At 36.8% G+C, this 15,994-nt stretch overlaps 1 protein-coding gene across 3 annotated transcripts; it reads right to left on the bottom strand.

Annotated features, from left to right (window-relative positions):
* Positions 1-1,714: 1,714 nt before the first annotated feature.
* Positions 1,715-10,180, bottom strand: LOC110092353 (auxin response factor 7). Of its 3 annotated transcripts, none has more exons than XM_028693925.1 (15): positions 9,243-10,180; positions 9,030-9,112; positions 8,693-8,808; positions 8,193-8,288; positions 7,986-8,042; positions 7,298-7,450; positions 6,985-7,069; positions 6,526-6,616; positions 6,229-6,393; positions 5,381-5,500; positions 5,176-5,251; positions 4,637-4,805; positions 3,142-3,602; positions 2,525-2,715; positions 1,715-2,442 (listed from the first exon to the last, which is right to left on the bottom strand). In XM_028693925.1, exons 2-15 carry the CDS (start codon positions 9,073-9,075, stop codon positions 2,250-2,252), a joined length of 2,019 nt encoding a protein of 672 aa, XP_028549758.1. In that variant the 5' UTR covers positions 9,076-9,112; positions 9,243-10,180; the 3' UTR covers positions 1,715-2,249. The 3 variants fall into 3 exon arrangements, with proteins under 3 accessions (XP_028549758.1, XP_020672519.1, XP_028549759.1); XM_020816860.2 differs by having other exon boundaries at positions 9,030-9,084; XM_028693926.1 differs by having other exon boundaries at positions 9,030-9,669; positions 9,761-10,180.
* Positions 10,181-15,994: the final 5,814 nt, after the last annotated feature.

Here is a 15,994-nt window from a genome sequence, read left to right as displayed (position 1 = left end):
ATATTATGGTTAGCAAACCTCATCGTCAACCTCATAAAAGTAACAGCTAACAACTCCCTCGCAACAACTTCAATGTCCCCACTGACCAACTCTTTAAAAACAATGAATGTTTCATCTTCCTATCAACATCAACAACATACATTGATTCTACAAACAATGGCTGCCTCCAACAACTGGTCGACCAACTTTTGTGTCAATCAATTTGAGATGTTTCCATTATGCTTTTCAACATCACAACACCCATTAATAATCTAATCAGAGCTCGCTCCACCCAACACCAACCATAAAGTATTCTGTCTTTCATATCCATGTCACTATTAGAAATTTATAATGTCTCCACAAGTAAACAGTCAGAAGCCCACCTCTGCATAAAAGCTTGTCGCTTAAGCCTGTATATGAGAGATGACGCAATTGTTGAGACTGAACTCATAAATAAAAGCTCCTATTATCGATCTCCTGTCCCTCGCCCTTCATTTTCCATTGGCAGGGCAAATTGAACCTTCTATTTATATAGTATTTCACCCCTTCATAGCAAATTCTTCTCCAACTCTATAACAACTTTTTAGTTCAAAAATTTCTTAAAAAAAAAAGTCAAAAAACGATTCCAAACAAAACCTAAACCATAAACATAAGCTATAAAATTATAGGCTTCATTTGAAACAGCTTTCTTCATGTTTCTTAAAACGACTTTCTAATAAAAAATGACTAAAAAGCCATTTTAAGAAGCAGCAAGAAAATCATCCCAAACAATAGGGGTGTTAATTTGGGTCAACGAGTCAGGTTCAGGTCCGGCCCGAGTTGACCCAAGTATAAACAGATTGACCTGAAACCGACCCGACCTGCGAACCTAAACATTTGCATTCCTTCAGGCTTCAGCTGGGGCGGAGACACGAAGGTGCGCGCGACATCGGACCTGGGCTTGCCACATCACGCTAAGTCGCGCGAATTGGCAGAGATTGGGGTCGCTAAGTCGACCACGCACGGGCGACGACGCGAACTCCATTTGACTATAGCGGCTCAGGCGATGCTGGCCCTCCAGTGCGGTCCTTGCGTGCAGGATGACGTCATAGGCGACCCGCAGACTAGGCGTCGCGCTGTAGTAGGCACTGCGAGTCAGCCGTGCAGGAACTACACAGGTTGCAGGGACGGCTGGCCTGACGCTGACGTCCCTCAATTCCCTCCCACACAGAAAAAATGAAAACGGTCAGAGGCCTACACGGGTCAACTCGGGCCAATTTCGGGTTACCGGGTTGACCCGGACCCGACCAATTTGTTAAATGGGTCGACACAAACCCGAATTTTTTGGGTCGGGTTTTCGAGTCAGGTCAGTAATTGACACCCCTGCCAAACAGAATCATAATCTTCATATCTTCTCATTCTTGTGTCAAGTGAAGACATTCACCTCCTATCAGCCTACATGTTCCATTCTCATGAAACACACCCCTATTCCCTCGCACATCTCCTCACCTCAAATCCAAAAGCATCTTAAGTTGAACGATCGACCATCACAATCCTGCCTTTCGGCACGATCGGGTCCCTCTCCCATGCCAAACGGGGTGCCAAAAACACAAACCAATTTGCATGATCCATAATATTCAGAACAACAATAACAGAGTTGCCTCCAAAACAACATCAAGTTCCATATGTAGACTCACAACTTCATATCTATTTAAAATTCTACCAAATTAATACAAAAGGAAATAATACATCCTTATAACAAATAATTAAGTATTCTTGAAATTAAACTAATCGAATAATAAAATAAAATATGAGAAGCCCAGCAGTACTTGATTTGTCATCTACTAATATGTTTCATTTACTTAAACCTATATCAAGGGAAATACATGCTACAGATCTATCTAACAAGCTATAAAATTTAAAAAAGAAAAATACAAAAGGAACGTGTATATAATCTTCTGCCCTCTGTAAGCTTATTCGAGAGTGAACGCCGGCCAACTCACAAACCCCAGAGGCACAAACCGTGGCTTCCCACTACATGCCCCATCATTAACGACACAACTCCTCTACAAAATGCTTTTCAGCAAATAAAAACGCTATAGAAGTAATAACCAAAAAGGTGGAGACATCTAGGATCAAGAGGACATCAACCGGTATATTTCGTTTGAGACAGGCTTTTTTACTGCTTCTTAAAGCAGCTTTTCTGTACAAAAATTAAAATTTTTGTACTAGAAAGCTGTTTTAAGAAGCAGTAAAAAAGCCGTCCGAAACGAAGTCTTATTCTTTCACTTTTAGTCCTCATCATGGTGGTCTTCAGAGCAAACTGAGGCATTTTGGGCAGACTCTGACTCCGATCCCTGCTTTTGCCTGAGCACCACTGGCTTAGAGACCTCATCAATGGCTGGAAGCCTGATCTTCGGGGAGAGCCCCTTAGCTTTATCACGAGCAAATATATATATCTTCCTAACGATGCAGCAGAATTCACTGAACATTTTAAAAAAATTAGCAAGCCTGTTGCAGATCTGATAAGTGGAAATTATTATATAGTTTATAAAAAGAAACTTACTGCCAGGGATCATCACCAACCATCATGATGTCATCCTCATCATCCGTGTACGCAACCTTCCATTTGTTAGAGTCTCCTATCAGCTCTCCATGGATGTTAAACATTATTTCGAGCTTCTGGAGAAGGTCCTCATAACCCTCCAGTTTGGTCAAATCAACTGCCCTTCCTACAGCTATTCCCTGCATTTGCACCTATGCAAGACAAGTACAGTGGAAATGTGTGAGATAAAAAGATATCTGATCAAAATTTTGGCCAATATGAATCTCAAATCCTTGAATTTTACTTTGAGATTAACATATTACTCATTTTAAAACAAATCTATAAATTTTGATACTCATTCTGAGTAATTTTGTAATAGGACATTCTGACATTTTTCTCATGTGAGACGTGTTTCATATCGAGGAGAATTATTAGGTTCGGACACCGGACAAAAAAAATCATCCGGATTTCTCTGTCTACAGTAAAAGCATACTCAAAGCACAATTACTGTAGCAAATGCGCTTTGACTATAGACAGAGATAAATCCGATGAATATCTATGTCCGGTGTCCGAACCTAATAATTTGCCCATATAGAGACCCGTCATCTTCAACAGAAAGACAATACATCTAGTAGAACCTTGGTGCAGCTTCGAGTTTGCCGACTTTGGGTCTCACTATGTGATCTAAGGCAGGATTTTTGGTCACTGCTAACCACAGGTGCATCTGAATAATTGATGTTGGAGGGCTGGGATTGTCGATCGGAGTCGGTATCGAGGATCATAGTTAGATGGTCATCTCTAACGCCACTAGCAATGGTCAATGGAGAGGTTTCCTCAATGGTGGGAGATGCTTCAACCAATTGGATTCCAAAGAGCATGCATCCACCACTGGCCTCCAACTTCCTTTCCGATGGTGCTGACTGAGGGTCTGGCCTTATTGACAACAGGTTGGAGTTATTGGCTGCCAGAAGTCCACGTCCAGGCTTTGGTGTCTGCGGGAAGAGAGGAAAAGAGCTCGAAGAAGCATACGGTTCATGCCCTCGGTGAGAACCTGAATATAAGAATGTTTGATTGGCCTCAGGCTGAGATTTCCAGAGACCTGATATGACAAAAATGCATGTCAGAATTTTGAGCTTGCCAAATACAACAGAAACTAATAAGATTGGCTTGCCCAATTTGTAATATAGCATTTAGTACTTCAATAAATCAGCCAAACAATTTTATCAACTAGCTGATAACTAAAAACTCGATATTGAGTTTTAGCTGCAACAAAAAATCTGAAACCACCATTGAAATGATTGGTTTCCCATAGTTGTATTGTGACAAACAATGGTTGATAACATCATAGGGTCGCATAAAAATACCATGGTCGTCCCAATAAAGGTTTTTGTTGCTCAAAAGGAATAAGAGATCATAGCTAATTTTAGATTACTTAGGTGAATAACGATAATGTTAACTTTTGCACATTATTCATATGATGCATACTCTTATCTATTAAGGGTTTACAAAGAATCAAATAAGCATGCGGAGGATATCCTTTTAATAGATAACAGCTAATCATAAGGAAGAAAAGAATAGAGGTAGAAAAAATACAGGAACATGATAGAAGGAAGCAACGACAGGGAGCATAACTTCATCAAACAGGTGAAGAAAATGGCATATAGAAGCCACCAAGTCTTACATACTTTAACCAATAAATTTCAACAATGAAAACGATTGAATATGTTAAAAATACAATGAAGAAATCAGGCACAAAATTCCTAGTCATTTGTAATTTACTAACATTTGAATATCACAAATTTCTTAACATTCCTGTAGAAAATTCGTGAAATCTTGAGTTTCATTGGTCATAATCATGGAGCAAATTATTAAATAACAATCAAAGTATGGCTATTATTCACATTAAAACTATAATCACATTAAACATGATAAATATGCTTGATCAAACATTTGAAGTCCAAATGTGGATACTTATTAGATGGGACAATTGACATTCTTCTCCTGGTGAGAGAGAAGTCCATCCCATTTAGACACAAACTGATGGAGAGAGAAAACCCCAAAAAATGCTGGCGCACCCTATAGTAATCATAATAATGCAGTTATCTACGCAAACCGTTGAAAGAGAAGCCGTACCATACAAAGAAGGAAGTTCTGGTGCAGCTGAAGTTGAGACAGGTGGACGAGCCCGTTTATTTCTGACTGGTTGCTGAGAAGTGGGAGAAGTAGATACGACTAGAGGCTCTAATTCCCATGGAGAAACCCAGTCTGGTCGTGGAATAGAGGAAGGTTCATCCCACTGGACCTGCACTATAGCACCAGCTGTGAATTTCAATAAAGGTCAAGTGGAAAAGAAGAAATCCATGTAATTAGAGGCATGGAAAACAACAAAAGCCTTCAGAACATATTTGCTAACCCAAGTCTCACGCTTCATTTGGGACGGCTTTTTTACTGCTTCTTAAAACGGCTTTCTAATATCAACATTTTAATTTTTGTACTAGAAAATCACTTTAAGAAGGAAAAAGCCGTCCCAAACGAAGCCTCATTTACACTAGTAAACTAGCCTACTTCCGAAAAGCACATGCAGGCATCTATCCCAAGAAAGGTAGATATGGGTAGTTGAACATTGGCTTTTCTAGTTTCTAAACTTGAACTTTTGATAATGGATGAATAACCTTTAGTGATCTCCACTCTGAATCTGACCATCTAGATGAAGCCTTGTCAGCTACGCCAATAATAGTACCGCTAAACCTGTTTACCAGGAAGGGGAGGGGAAAACAAGTTATTTATATAATAAGAAACGTAGTAAAAGTAAATTAACATTAAAAAGAACGAAGTGACATAAACTTTAGCACATTCCGTTCAAGCCAATCCTTATACCTCCGTTCAGGAGCTTCGTCACCTTCAAATCTCATCTTAAACCTCATCCCAACAGATAGAATTTGACTTCTTGCTTCCAAATATTTATTGACGCTTATGATGAACTCAGAACAGCTAGCTCTGGACCAACAAATATTCAATTCAAATGTTATGTAAAAAAGTTTCAGAAGAAGCATCAAATAAAGTTGACGAAAAAAAAAAATACAAAGCAAGGACAATAATTATATGCTGGTAACCAAGTAATTCAACATCAAAGGAAACAAGACATGCATTGTGAGCCAAAACAAATATTTAACTGAAGATATGTAAAGATCAGTTATAAAACTAGTTGAAATCTTGCACATCCATTAAAGCCAATTTATAGCATAGAATAGCATATTATAACAATTTTTACAGTTAAAAAATTTATGAAATGCATAGAAAACAAAAGGAACCACGAGAACTTAACCAGCAGTTGAAAATTTACTTTAAGCTGAACGAGTAAATTTACCATATTTTATAAAATTCATAATAAATAATATGAATGTTAACTGGATTAGGTGAAGTTTGCTGAGCATCAAACACAGAATCAATAACAACCTCCATTGTCATTACAATAAGGAAACAAAAAGAGTAATATGTATGTGGTAAACACCGAAGTTTATTCCATGGGAAAGTAAAAAAATAAATGAAAGATTTAGTGGATTGCTGACTGCTACATTTTTTCATATAATAGATTCATGGAACAAAGGCTTCGTTTGGGACAATTTTTTTGTTGCTTCTTAAAGCAGCTTTTTAATATAAAAGCTGCTTTAAAAAGCAACAAGAAAGTAGTCCCAAATGAAGTCAAAGAGATAAAAATAATAAACCTTGGTTTGTAGAACACAGAAAAAAGAGCTCCAGTGGAAACAGCGTGAGATGCAGTTGCTAGCACTCCAAGATGCATGCTATGACTGGAAATGACAGATGATGGCATATTGTTTGGTTGCCTCATAAGCCGCCTTACACCAACTCCCAGTTCACCATTGTCACCTCTGTCACAAAGATGAGGACGTCATTTATAAAAAAGTTGCAAAAATAGCCTCCAAAACCTATATAAAAACATTCTTCTGAAGAAGAGTAGATACAAAATGTCATATTAAAATCAAAGAATAACCTTTTTTTACCTTAGAAAAATAAATGCATCACCAGCTACTAATCTCTTTGAGCTAACAAATATGCTCCAACCAGTAGTCAGAAGATGCCTCCTCGGTTGACCTACAAGAAATGCAGATGAAATTATGAGAACTCTGCAATTTTGTATGCTCAAATATCAATGCTACCTATGAGATTTTCCAAAATTTTCAAAACAAATCATCATGATTGCTCTAATACCTTAACAGCAAATTTGAAATAAACATGCTGTATGCTACTTTTGTCAAACAAAACAATCAAAATCAAATGAAATTTTCAATATGAACATTCAAAAACCAATGTTCAATGTCCAAAAAAGATTTTTTAGAAGAAGAGGACAAATTTCCAAACTCTATATCTTTAAATATTCCAAAACTATACTAATAGAGTTCATGTTCATGGTACAACATAAAGAAAAATCCTACAATGACACAAAACATAAAAACATAAACCTCGAAAAATATGACGGAAATGCCATTCATTGTCATGAAGATCTTTGGCAACCAACTCCTGCCATGGTGGATGCTGTGACATATCCTGTAGAAATATAGAATAATGCAATAACTAAATAAAAGAACATTGTGAGAGAAATATCATGGTGAATACTATGAAAATATTTTCGGTGAGGACATCTTGAAACAAATCTATGACTCTTAAAAGTAATCATGAATTCATGATCAAATTTTAGCTAAAATAACTTGTTCCAAAATTTCTCCCCAAACTACATGGTCAGAACAAATCAAGATAAATTGATCTAATACTCACCAATGGTGGCAAGCATTCCTCTGCATGTCTCCTAAGAACTGAGAATCCTCCATGAGTGCTCGTGTCTGAAGCAGTAAGTGTTTTACAAAAGGAGTGAAATGTAGACCTTTCAGGTTCGGGAAGCAGAGGGTCTGGACTGGTGACTTCACTTTGCTGGAAAATCAAAGAGGAAAAAAAAAAAACCAAAAGAACCGAAACGAGGCAACTAGAAAACAAGTCATTTGAGGGATCAAAAAATAAAAAAAAATAAAAAAACTCATAACAATAAACACCACCCAGATTGAAGCCTCAATTCACAAAGGAATAACAGCCAGATATGGCACAATTGACACGCAGATTAATATGCATGCATTTGCCATGGCTTTGCTTGATACAGCTAAGTTAATGATGTATTGATGTTGTATTATTATAGGTGCAGTAAGAAATAAAATCATTTCTCATATGAAAATGACAGCTGATTCACATTCTTACGCCATCTTGCAAAGGTGCAAAGATAAAATGGTAATTTTCTATATCCCCTATAAATCAAAATTGCTTTTGAAAAGTCAAGCGAAAACGAATTTTAAGTACATACCAAGTAGGATACAATACCAAAATACTATTTCTGAAAAAAAAAAAATTTAAGGATGCAGAAATTCATTAAAGCATTTTTGCCTGAGCGCTCTAGAAGTCTAGAACAAATACTAACATCAGTTTCAGGTTGCAGAGTAATCTGTGCATACACTTCATCAGTATCAGACTCAGCCTGCAAGATAGCGAAATCAAAGAGAACTCAGATAAACTGTGACAAATATGGATCTATTCTACTACGCTATAGAAGCAAAAAAGGTCTGAAAACTCCATTCCGATAACCAGAAATGATATCAAAACATAAAAGAAGAAGAAGAGAGCTTACTCGAAGTTCAACATTAACTACTCTGCATAGGATTTTTGAAGGAAGGTCAAACAACGGCATTTGATGGTCAAGTCCCTGCTGTGTGGATGCTTCAAGCTACAGAAAGAACAAAACGTGTACGGAAAGATATATTTAGAGGTACAGAAAATAGCTCTAACATGTTCATGAAACTTGTACAATTAGAATTGTATCCCAAATAGCAACTTCAATATCATCCATGATTCCATCCCGCACGAGCAACTTCAAACTATGCCAAATTAACAAAAGGTTCTGAAACTAAAAGTCGTTTGGGACGGCTTCTTAGTGATTCTTAAAGCAGTTTGCTAGCACAAAAAAAATTTAATTTTTATGCTAAAAAACTGTTTTAATAAGTAATAAAAAATCCGTCCCAAATAAAATCTAACTCTAGAGAAAAGAAAGCAGGAACACAAAGAAAAATATAAAAGAAAAGTATGCGTCTTTATAATGAGGCCAAGACATAAATTAAAAAGCCTCAATACCTGTTCCATATGACCTTGAGGAAAGTAATAGACTCGCTCTCCTTGACGAGGCACTGTAACCAAAGGCCCTGCACAAGCATGCCAGAGTTCTTTGTACAAGAGATTCCCACAGAAAGCTGCCCAAAAGAGAAGTGGCGCAGAGGCATTAGCACGCCATATTACCATATTCCGAAGCCAATAAAACCAAATATCACACAAATGAATGCTACAACAAAATTATTCCGGAATCAATTTTGGATTCCCTTAGAAAGCTAACCACAGAAACAATAACAGAAAATTAAGAGAGTGGTCGACAGGTGGAAAAACATCAAATCAAATATGGTTTTGGTTCACCAACCTGAACCAGGCACCCCACGGCCAGAGGGATTTGAAGGAAGCGCCATGAGATTTCCCTAGAATCCCTTTCAATAGTTCAATAATCTGAGCCAGAATTCAAAGATAAAGAAGAAACATATATAGCAGATTTCTCGAGCTTGGTTATCCCATTTTATAACCCACGAAGTTTTCACTCCATGAATTAAGAGAAACTGTACATAAGGAGGAGGCTTACCCTTTAAATCAATAGTTACTCACAAACAGTATTAACTGCGAAGAAACTCCAGACGCCACCACCTACTAGTCATCGCAGAACCCAAAATAAACATCTACCATTTCGGGAAAAGCGAAGCATCAAAATTTGCCTGCTACTGCCTATTGCCTATCCCTTGTCCATGCGACCAATCGCTGCTCTTTACTGACGCAAAAAGTAAATACCTCAGCAACGCGCGCCGCCCTCCCTGCTGCGGAGACGAAAGTCGATCTATCTTCCGTGCCTAACCAAAATTAGGGCTCAAAAGCAGACTCTCGCGTCCAGAAGAGGCCCAAAACTACTGGCAAAAAGGAAGCATAATTCACCAGGCGGAGACTTCAAAAGTGAAAATCTCAGAAGATCGACGGAAACGAGCATGATTCAGCAATTCGCCTAGAGTACCACAAATCTACAAAAAAAAAGGACTCAGGATCCATTCCCATCCATCCCCCATGCTCCAGCCAGCGTAATTTGAAAAGAAAAAAGCAGAAAACCCCTACGTTTGCGTCAGGAACTAATGTTTAGCCACACAAATTCCACAAACGAGATTTCCAGATCAAGCAACTTCGAAATCCCGCAATCGAATCCCTAAAACACCGCGCCCGGAATCCCGACAGAAAGATCTTTCCTGATCACCAAATCACATGGCATAAGCAACACGTGCTGCCCGTATTCCCCCAACTCCGCCGCTATTCCGCTTCCATCGCGGAATTCAATCTCAGAAACGTCGTAACGCAGCCATTCCCGCCGGTGCACCGAGATTCTGCCGCCTCGTTGGAAGAAACGTAGCGAAATTCGAGGGAGTGAGAATTGTAGGAGAGAGAGAGAGAGAGAGAGGTGAAAAAAAAAAAACCCAAAAGGACACTCAACCTTTAACGCACGAAAAAGAAGTGAGCTTATCCCTCTCCTGTTTTCTGCAGTCCCTGCGAAATCGCTACACTGTCCATGCGAAATCGCTTTCTTCCCGAGAAATCGCGCGTCTTCTAGGGTTCTTTTCTCTTTCCTGCTCCCCAGGTGCAGCTTACCGCGTCTCCACCTCACACCTTCGGACGGCACCGATCCAACCCTGGCCCTCGCGACGTGGGCCCGTCGCCGGCTCAGCTTAGTTTTTCTGTTCCGGAGGCTGTGTAGAACTATTCAATATAGCGCGCGTGTCAAATTGAGATTTTTTTTTTAATGTAACATCAAATCTCTATTTAATTACACAGGTCATCTTAGTTTCTTAGTTTGTTAGGGCATCTCCAACCGAAATTATTATTATTCACTGTAAAATACAGTAAAATCAAAAAGTGCCGTGATTCATCTCCAGGGAACGTCATTTTGCCTCCAAATCATCTCTCTTTTCTTTCGTGTATTTCTCAGACGAGTTTCAGTAGAGAGAAAGAAATGACGAAAGTGAACAGTGCGACGCGAATATTGGCATTGCACTGTTCAACTGCAATCAAATAGCGGAAAAAATGGCGTTCGGTTGTGACGTTTGAGGGCCTCCATTCGGTTGTTTGCCGAACAGTTGGAGATGATCATAGTTGATAGTTTTTTTTTTTAAGTTACGGGCTAGCACAAAGAAGCTGATGAAGATAATTTCCCATTAGGGCATTATGATAAATGTTTTGCCCAATTTGAAGGATGCTCTGAACCATAAGAAGGAGGTGGGTTATGTCAAGGATGCTTTATCTTTGTCTAAGTTGCTGATGGATAAGATCAAAAGGATGATTTGAGAAAAAAATGGATCTAAGGTAATACTAGGGAGTGTGCCTTAAAGTAATATTATTACTATAATATATTTTTTATTTAAATAAATATTTAAAGATAAATTTAGAATCTACAAATATTATTATTTAATATAATATTTTGTTATTATATTTTAATTCATGATTATTTTATGCCATCATAATTCAATATATAATTTATATAAGTGTATCGAATTATGGATAATAATCTAGGTAGTCTATATTTATTAATTATAGCTGAAATTTGTAATTAAGTTTTATTAGTATGTTCCATTAATATTAAGAATGAAAGTCTTATTTGGATTATTCAATATGGATATTTTAAAGATATTGTTACTTTATATAATATGATTATATAAGATTTGATTAGATAAATTTTGAATTATCTATATTTTAAAAAGTGGGATTTAAAAATTTATAATAAAGATGATCATATATAAAATAATCTTAATCTTGAGCTATTAATAAACTCACATTTGTGACATTTGATTTCTTGACTTATTCTAAAATAGTTTGAAAGATATAAATTCAAAACTTATATCTTAGAAACACATTGAAACAAATGATTGAGAATATTAATAAATAGATATGAAATCCATTTCTTTAAATTTTAAAAGTAGAAAAATAAGTTCTTTTGAATAATTAACTCAGAATTTTAATAATAGAACGCTCAAATTTTATGATTAGGCCACAAATTTTATTGTTCATTAAATAATTAATTGAAATTCAAGACTAAAAATATAATTCGAGAGGTGACATAAACATAATTACTAGCTCTAATTATGAACTTTTTATAGAGGATTATTTTATATATAATGATTATATCAATGAAAAACTTATACTTTAAATTGATTAAATTATACTATAAGTTCATGAGTGTAATTTCATATTTATAGTGGAATAACTTTGATATTAATAATATTTATTTATTAATTGAAGAATTAAATTAATGATCATATTTATTGGAGATTGAATTATAGGTTAATATGTCCTTTTTTAGTCACCTTAGTACTATAATATTTTTAACTCGTAATTATTATAATTAATTGAACACTATTGTAAAAAAAATGTGACATAATATAAATGGTAAAATTATGATTGCATTTATAACACATTTATATTATAAAAACACATTTTGTTTATAAAGATAAAGATGTCATTTAATACTAAAAGATGTTTCATGAATAGATATGTTTTTAAATATAAAAAAAGTTGTTTTATGAATAAGTGTGTCTATTATAAAAAAAATGTGTTTTGTAAAAAGAAGTGTCCAAATTAAGAAGATTTGAACTTATCTTAATTATAGAAGGGTGATTCTAAGCTCTACAAGAGAAAAGGATAAGAGATAATCACTCTCTAATTTTTTTTTATAGCTTGAAGAATGAAATTGTGTTTAGAACATAAATTGAATTCATAATAATATTGTGTTGAGAACAAAAATTTAATTAAACAAGAAAGAGTATTCATTAATAAATAATTGATTTGTTGAGGTGATTAGAAGAAGAGGACTTGCAATCTCAATCGATGTTTAAGTTTTTTTTTTTGGATTAAATATTATTTTTAATTAATAGGTAGCCCCATAAAAAAAAAGGTGAAATGAGGTTGTGAAAAAGGACTTAGGATAGGCTAAAGAGTAAATATTTGAGTTAAAGCTCTTGATAAAGATTGTAGTTAATAATTGGCATGGGCGGGATCCCCTCATATGTGAATGCCCATCCTAAAAAAAAAAAAGTTAATGTAAGATAGATAATTTTGAAATTCTGACCCACCTAAAAAATAAAATTTTGCCCTAATATGACCCATATCGCATTGTTTGTCCATCCATCTGAAGTTCTGAAAATTTTCTCTTATAAATTTGATAGCATTATGTTGGTTAAATTTTTTTAAACATTTTAATTTATTATTATTACTATTTGATATTATTATTATTATTATTAATTTTAATTTATTTTAATTATTGTTAATGTTTTCATCTAATTAATTAAAATTTTGTCCACCCTGAAAAAGAAGCAATATTTGCCCCTAAAGTGGGGAAAATTATTCTGTGAGGACACCGAATGTTATCTAGAGCCCAATGAAAATGCGCCACGTCACCACCTACTATGTATCGCGGCTCGGTACTGTTCAGTATTGAGCTCGGTACTGCTTAGTACTGAGCTCGGTACTGGATGACGTGGCTGCACTTGATTTGTCTTTGCACGATAAACTGTGTCCGGTGTCTGCATAGAATAATCTTTTATAAGTACTGGTTAAAAAAAAACTTTTGGCATCATCACCTTCGATAAAGAAGCCAAGCTTGCAGTGGAGAGCTTGTTAGAGTGGCAAGCAAAAGAGAATAAATGAGCATATATAGCCAGTTTTAGGGGCAAGGTGACATTGGTAACTGTTGCGTCCTGGAAAATTAACGGCGGTAGAGAAATATAAAGATTAATGCCTTAGCTTTGTACAAAGATCCAGAACACAAGCAGATGAAAGAGATGAGGGTGTAGTGTTCATAAGAGACACCAGAGTTTTTATATGGAAACCTCTAAAAAGGGGGAAATACCACGGGGCTTGGCCCAGTTTGAATGAATCCACTAGTGCTTGCAATTGATTACAAATGAGGCCCATCCTTAGGAGGAAGGCCTTGGCTCGAAGTAACAAATATACATCATATAAAATGCATTGCATGGTGGAAGTTGGAAGAATCAATGTTGATATGTATGTTTGAGGTGGCAAAATCATAGTCGACGAGCGATGTAGATCGGAAGAACCATATTCGGCGGGTGACGGAGGTCGGAAGGATCGTAGTCTGTGAGTGACATAGGTCAAAAGGATCGTTGTATTACGACGGAGGTTGGGAGGATCGTAGTCACCGGGTGACGGAGGTCGGAAGGACTGTTGTCGGCAAACAATGGAGGTCAGAAGGATCGTAGTCGACGGGCGACGAAGGTCAGGAGGATCGTAGTCGGTGGGCAACGAAGGTCGAGGGGACCATAGTTAGCAGGCGACGAAGGTAGGGAGGACCATAGTCGGCGAGGAATGTAGTCGGCAGACGACGGAGGTCCGAAGGACCATAGTTTGCAAACGATGGAGATCGGGCACAAATCTTGACTTGACAGGTCCAAATTAAGTCAAGATAATTTGGTGTCGTTGGGCTCGTCTTCTCGACACAGTCAGTTTGATTATAAGTTTGTTTAAATTGGAGTTTGCATGGTCTCTGATTTAATTTTCGAAGTTTCCAACTTGATTATGCCTCAAGATTTGTGCCCGATCAAGATAATTTTTGGAGACATATCAGTAACCTTTAGACCATCCATGTGAAGCTCTCCATCGCATTCACAATTTAGAGAACATGTCAAGAATGAGGCTCTGATGGAGCATGATTCATGTCTAAGATAAAAAGAGTCCATGATAATATGATAATGCATAAGTGGTAAGGAGAGAGAGGACAATCTTATATAAGCCATTGGTAGAAATGAATAAATCTTATATTGACCATTGAGCATGACAAAGTAAAACACCTAAGAATACAACCTTCAATCAACTAGCGAAGGAGATCGGAGGTTCTGTAGTTGGTGGGCGACGGAGGTTGGAGGGATTGCAGTTGGTGGACGATGGTTGTCGAAGGGATCATAGTCAACCGGTGGCAGACGTAGGATGGACTGTAGTAGGCGGGAGGCGGTGATTGGAAGAACCATAGTTGACGGGTGACAAAAGTCGAAGGAACCTTAATAGACTGGCAACAGTGGTGGGAATGATCGTAATCAGCAAGGGACGGAGGTCAGAAAGACAATAGTAGGCTAGCGACGAAGGTAGGAGGGACTGTAGTCAGTGTGCGATGTTAGTTAGAGGGACCGTAGTCTATGGGCGACAGTGGTTGGAGGGATCTTAGTTTGCGAGCAACAATGGTTAGAGGGTCTGCAATCGGCGAGTGACGATGGTCGGAGGGGCCGTAGTTGGACGGACGGTGATGATGGTCAGAGAGACCGTAGTCGAAGGGCGATGGTTGTCAGAGGGACTGTAGTTGGTGGTTGGAGTATTTTGCCGATGGTAGTTGGGTGGAGGCCCGATAGTGATAGGCGCCCAGGTGGAGGTTTGGCGATGGTAAGCGGTCGGGCATAGGTCCGGAGGGGATCAGCGAATAGGCGGTGGTCGGGAGACTATCAACGAACGAGTGTTAGTCCAGTGACAGTCAGCGACCGGGAGGTGGTCTGACGGTGGTCTACGAAAGTTCGCGTGGCGGTGGTGCTTGGGTAGAATTATGTGGTTTTTGAAGCCTCAGAGTTATTTTCAATCTCTAGCTAAAAAGGTCTTTTCATAAAGAGAGTATGAGCCTATTTATAGATTTTTGTGAGTGACATGGTCTGTAAATATGAAAAAGATCCAAGAAAATTTTGGAGCACTCCATGAGACAACTCATATTGATTCTCTCGATTATGAAGTATTCATTCAATATTTAATTGCTTTAATGATGTGTCGTAATTAAGCGTTTTAGGGCTCATTGGATTCGTCTCATCTAGTCATTTGATTTGACTATAAGTATGCAATATTTATATATCATTTACTCATCTAATTTTTCCTTTGAACCTTTCAAATATGCTCCGGCACTTCGATTTGAACCCATTTGTGCTTGGATTTGACAATTTTTGTGTCGTTGGGTTCATATTTTCGAGACATTCAATTTGGCTATATGTTTACTAAAATTAGAGTTTGGATGACCCGAAATTTAATTTTAAAAATTTCTCATTTGTATATGCATCTGGATTCATGCCCGAACAACACAATTTTTTGGGTATATATATATATATATATATATATATAATTTCATAATGTTTATATTTTAATAATTTTAATAAAAATAAATAATTTTTAAAATACAAAAGATTAATCATATATAAATATAGAAAACAATAAAAAAAGTCATCTCTAAATAACAGTTTTTATAAAAAATTTAAAATTGTAATGTATTATTTATATATATATATTTTTGGGAATATATATTTTTTATATTCATTAAATAAT

This window comes from Dendrobium catenatum, unplaced genomic scaffold, assembly GCF_001605985.2.
Source record: "Dendrobium catenatum unplaced genomic scaffold, ASM160598v2 fragScaff_scaffold_389, whole genome shotgun sequence".
NCBI lineage: Eukaryota > Viridiplantae > Streptophyta > Magnoliopsida > Asparagales > Orchidaceae > Dendrobium > Dendrobium catenatum.
This window is presented reverse-complemented; position numbering and strand designations above follow the sequence as displayed.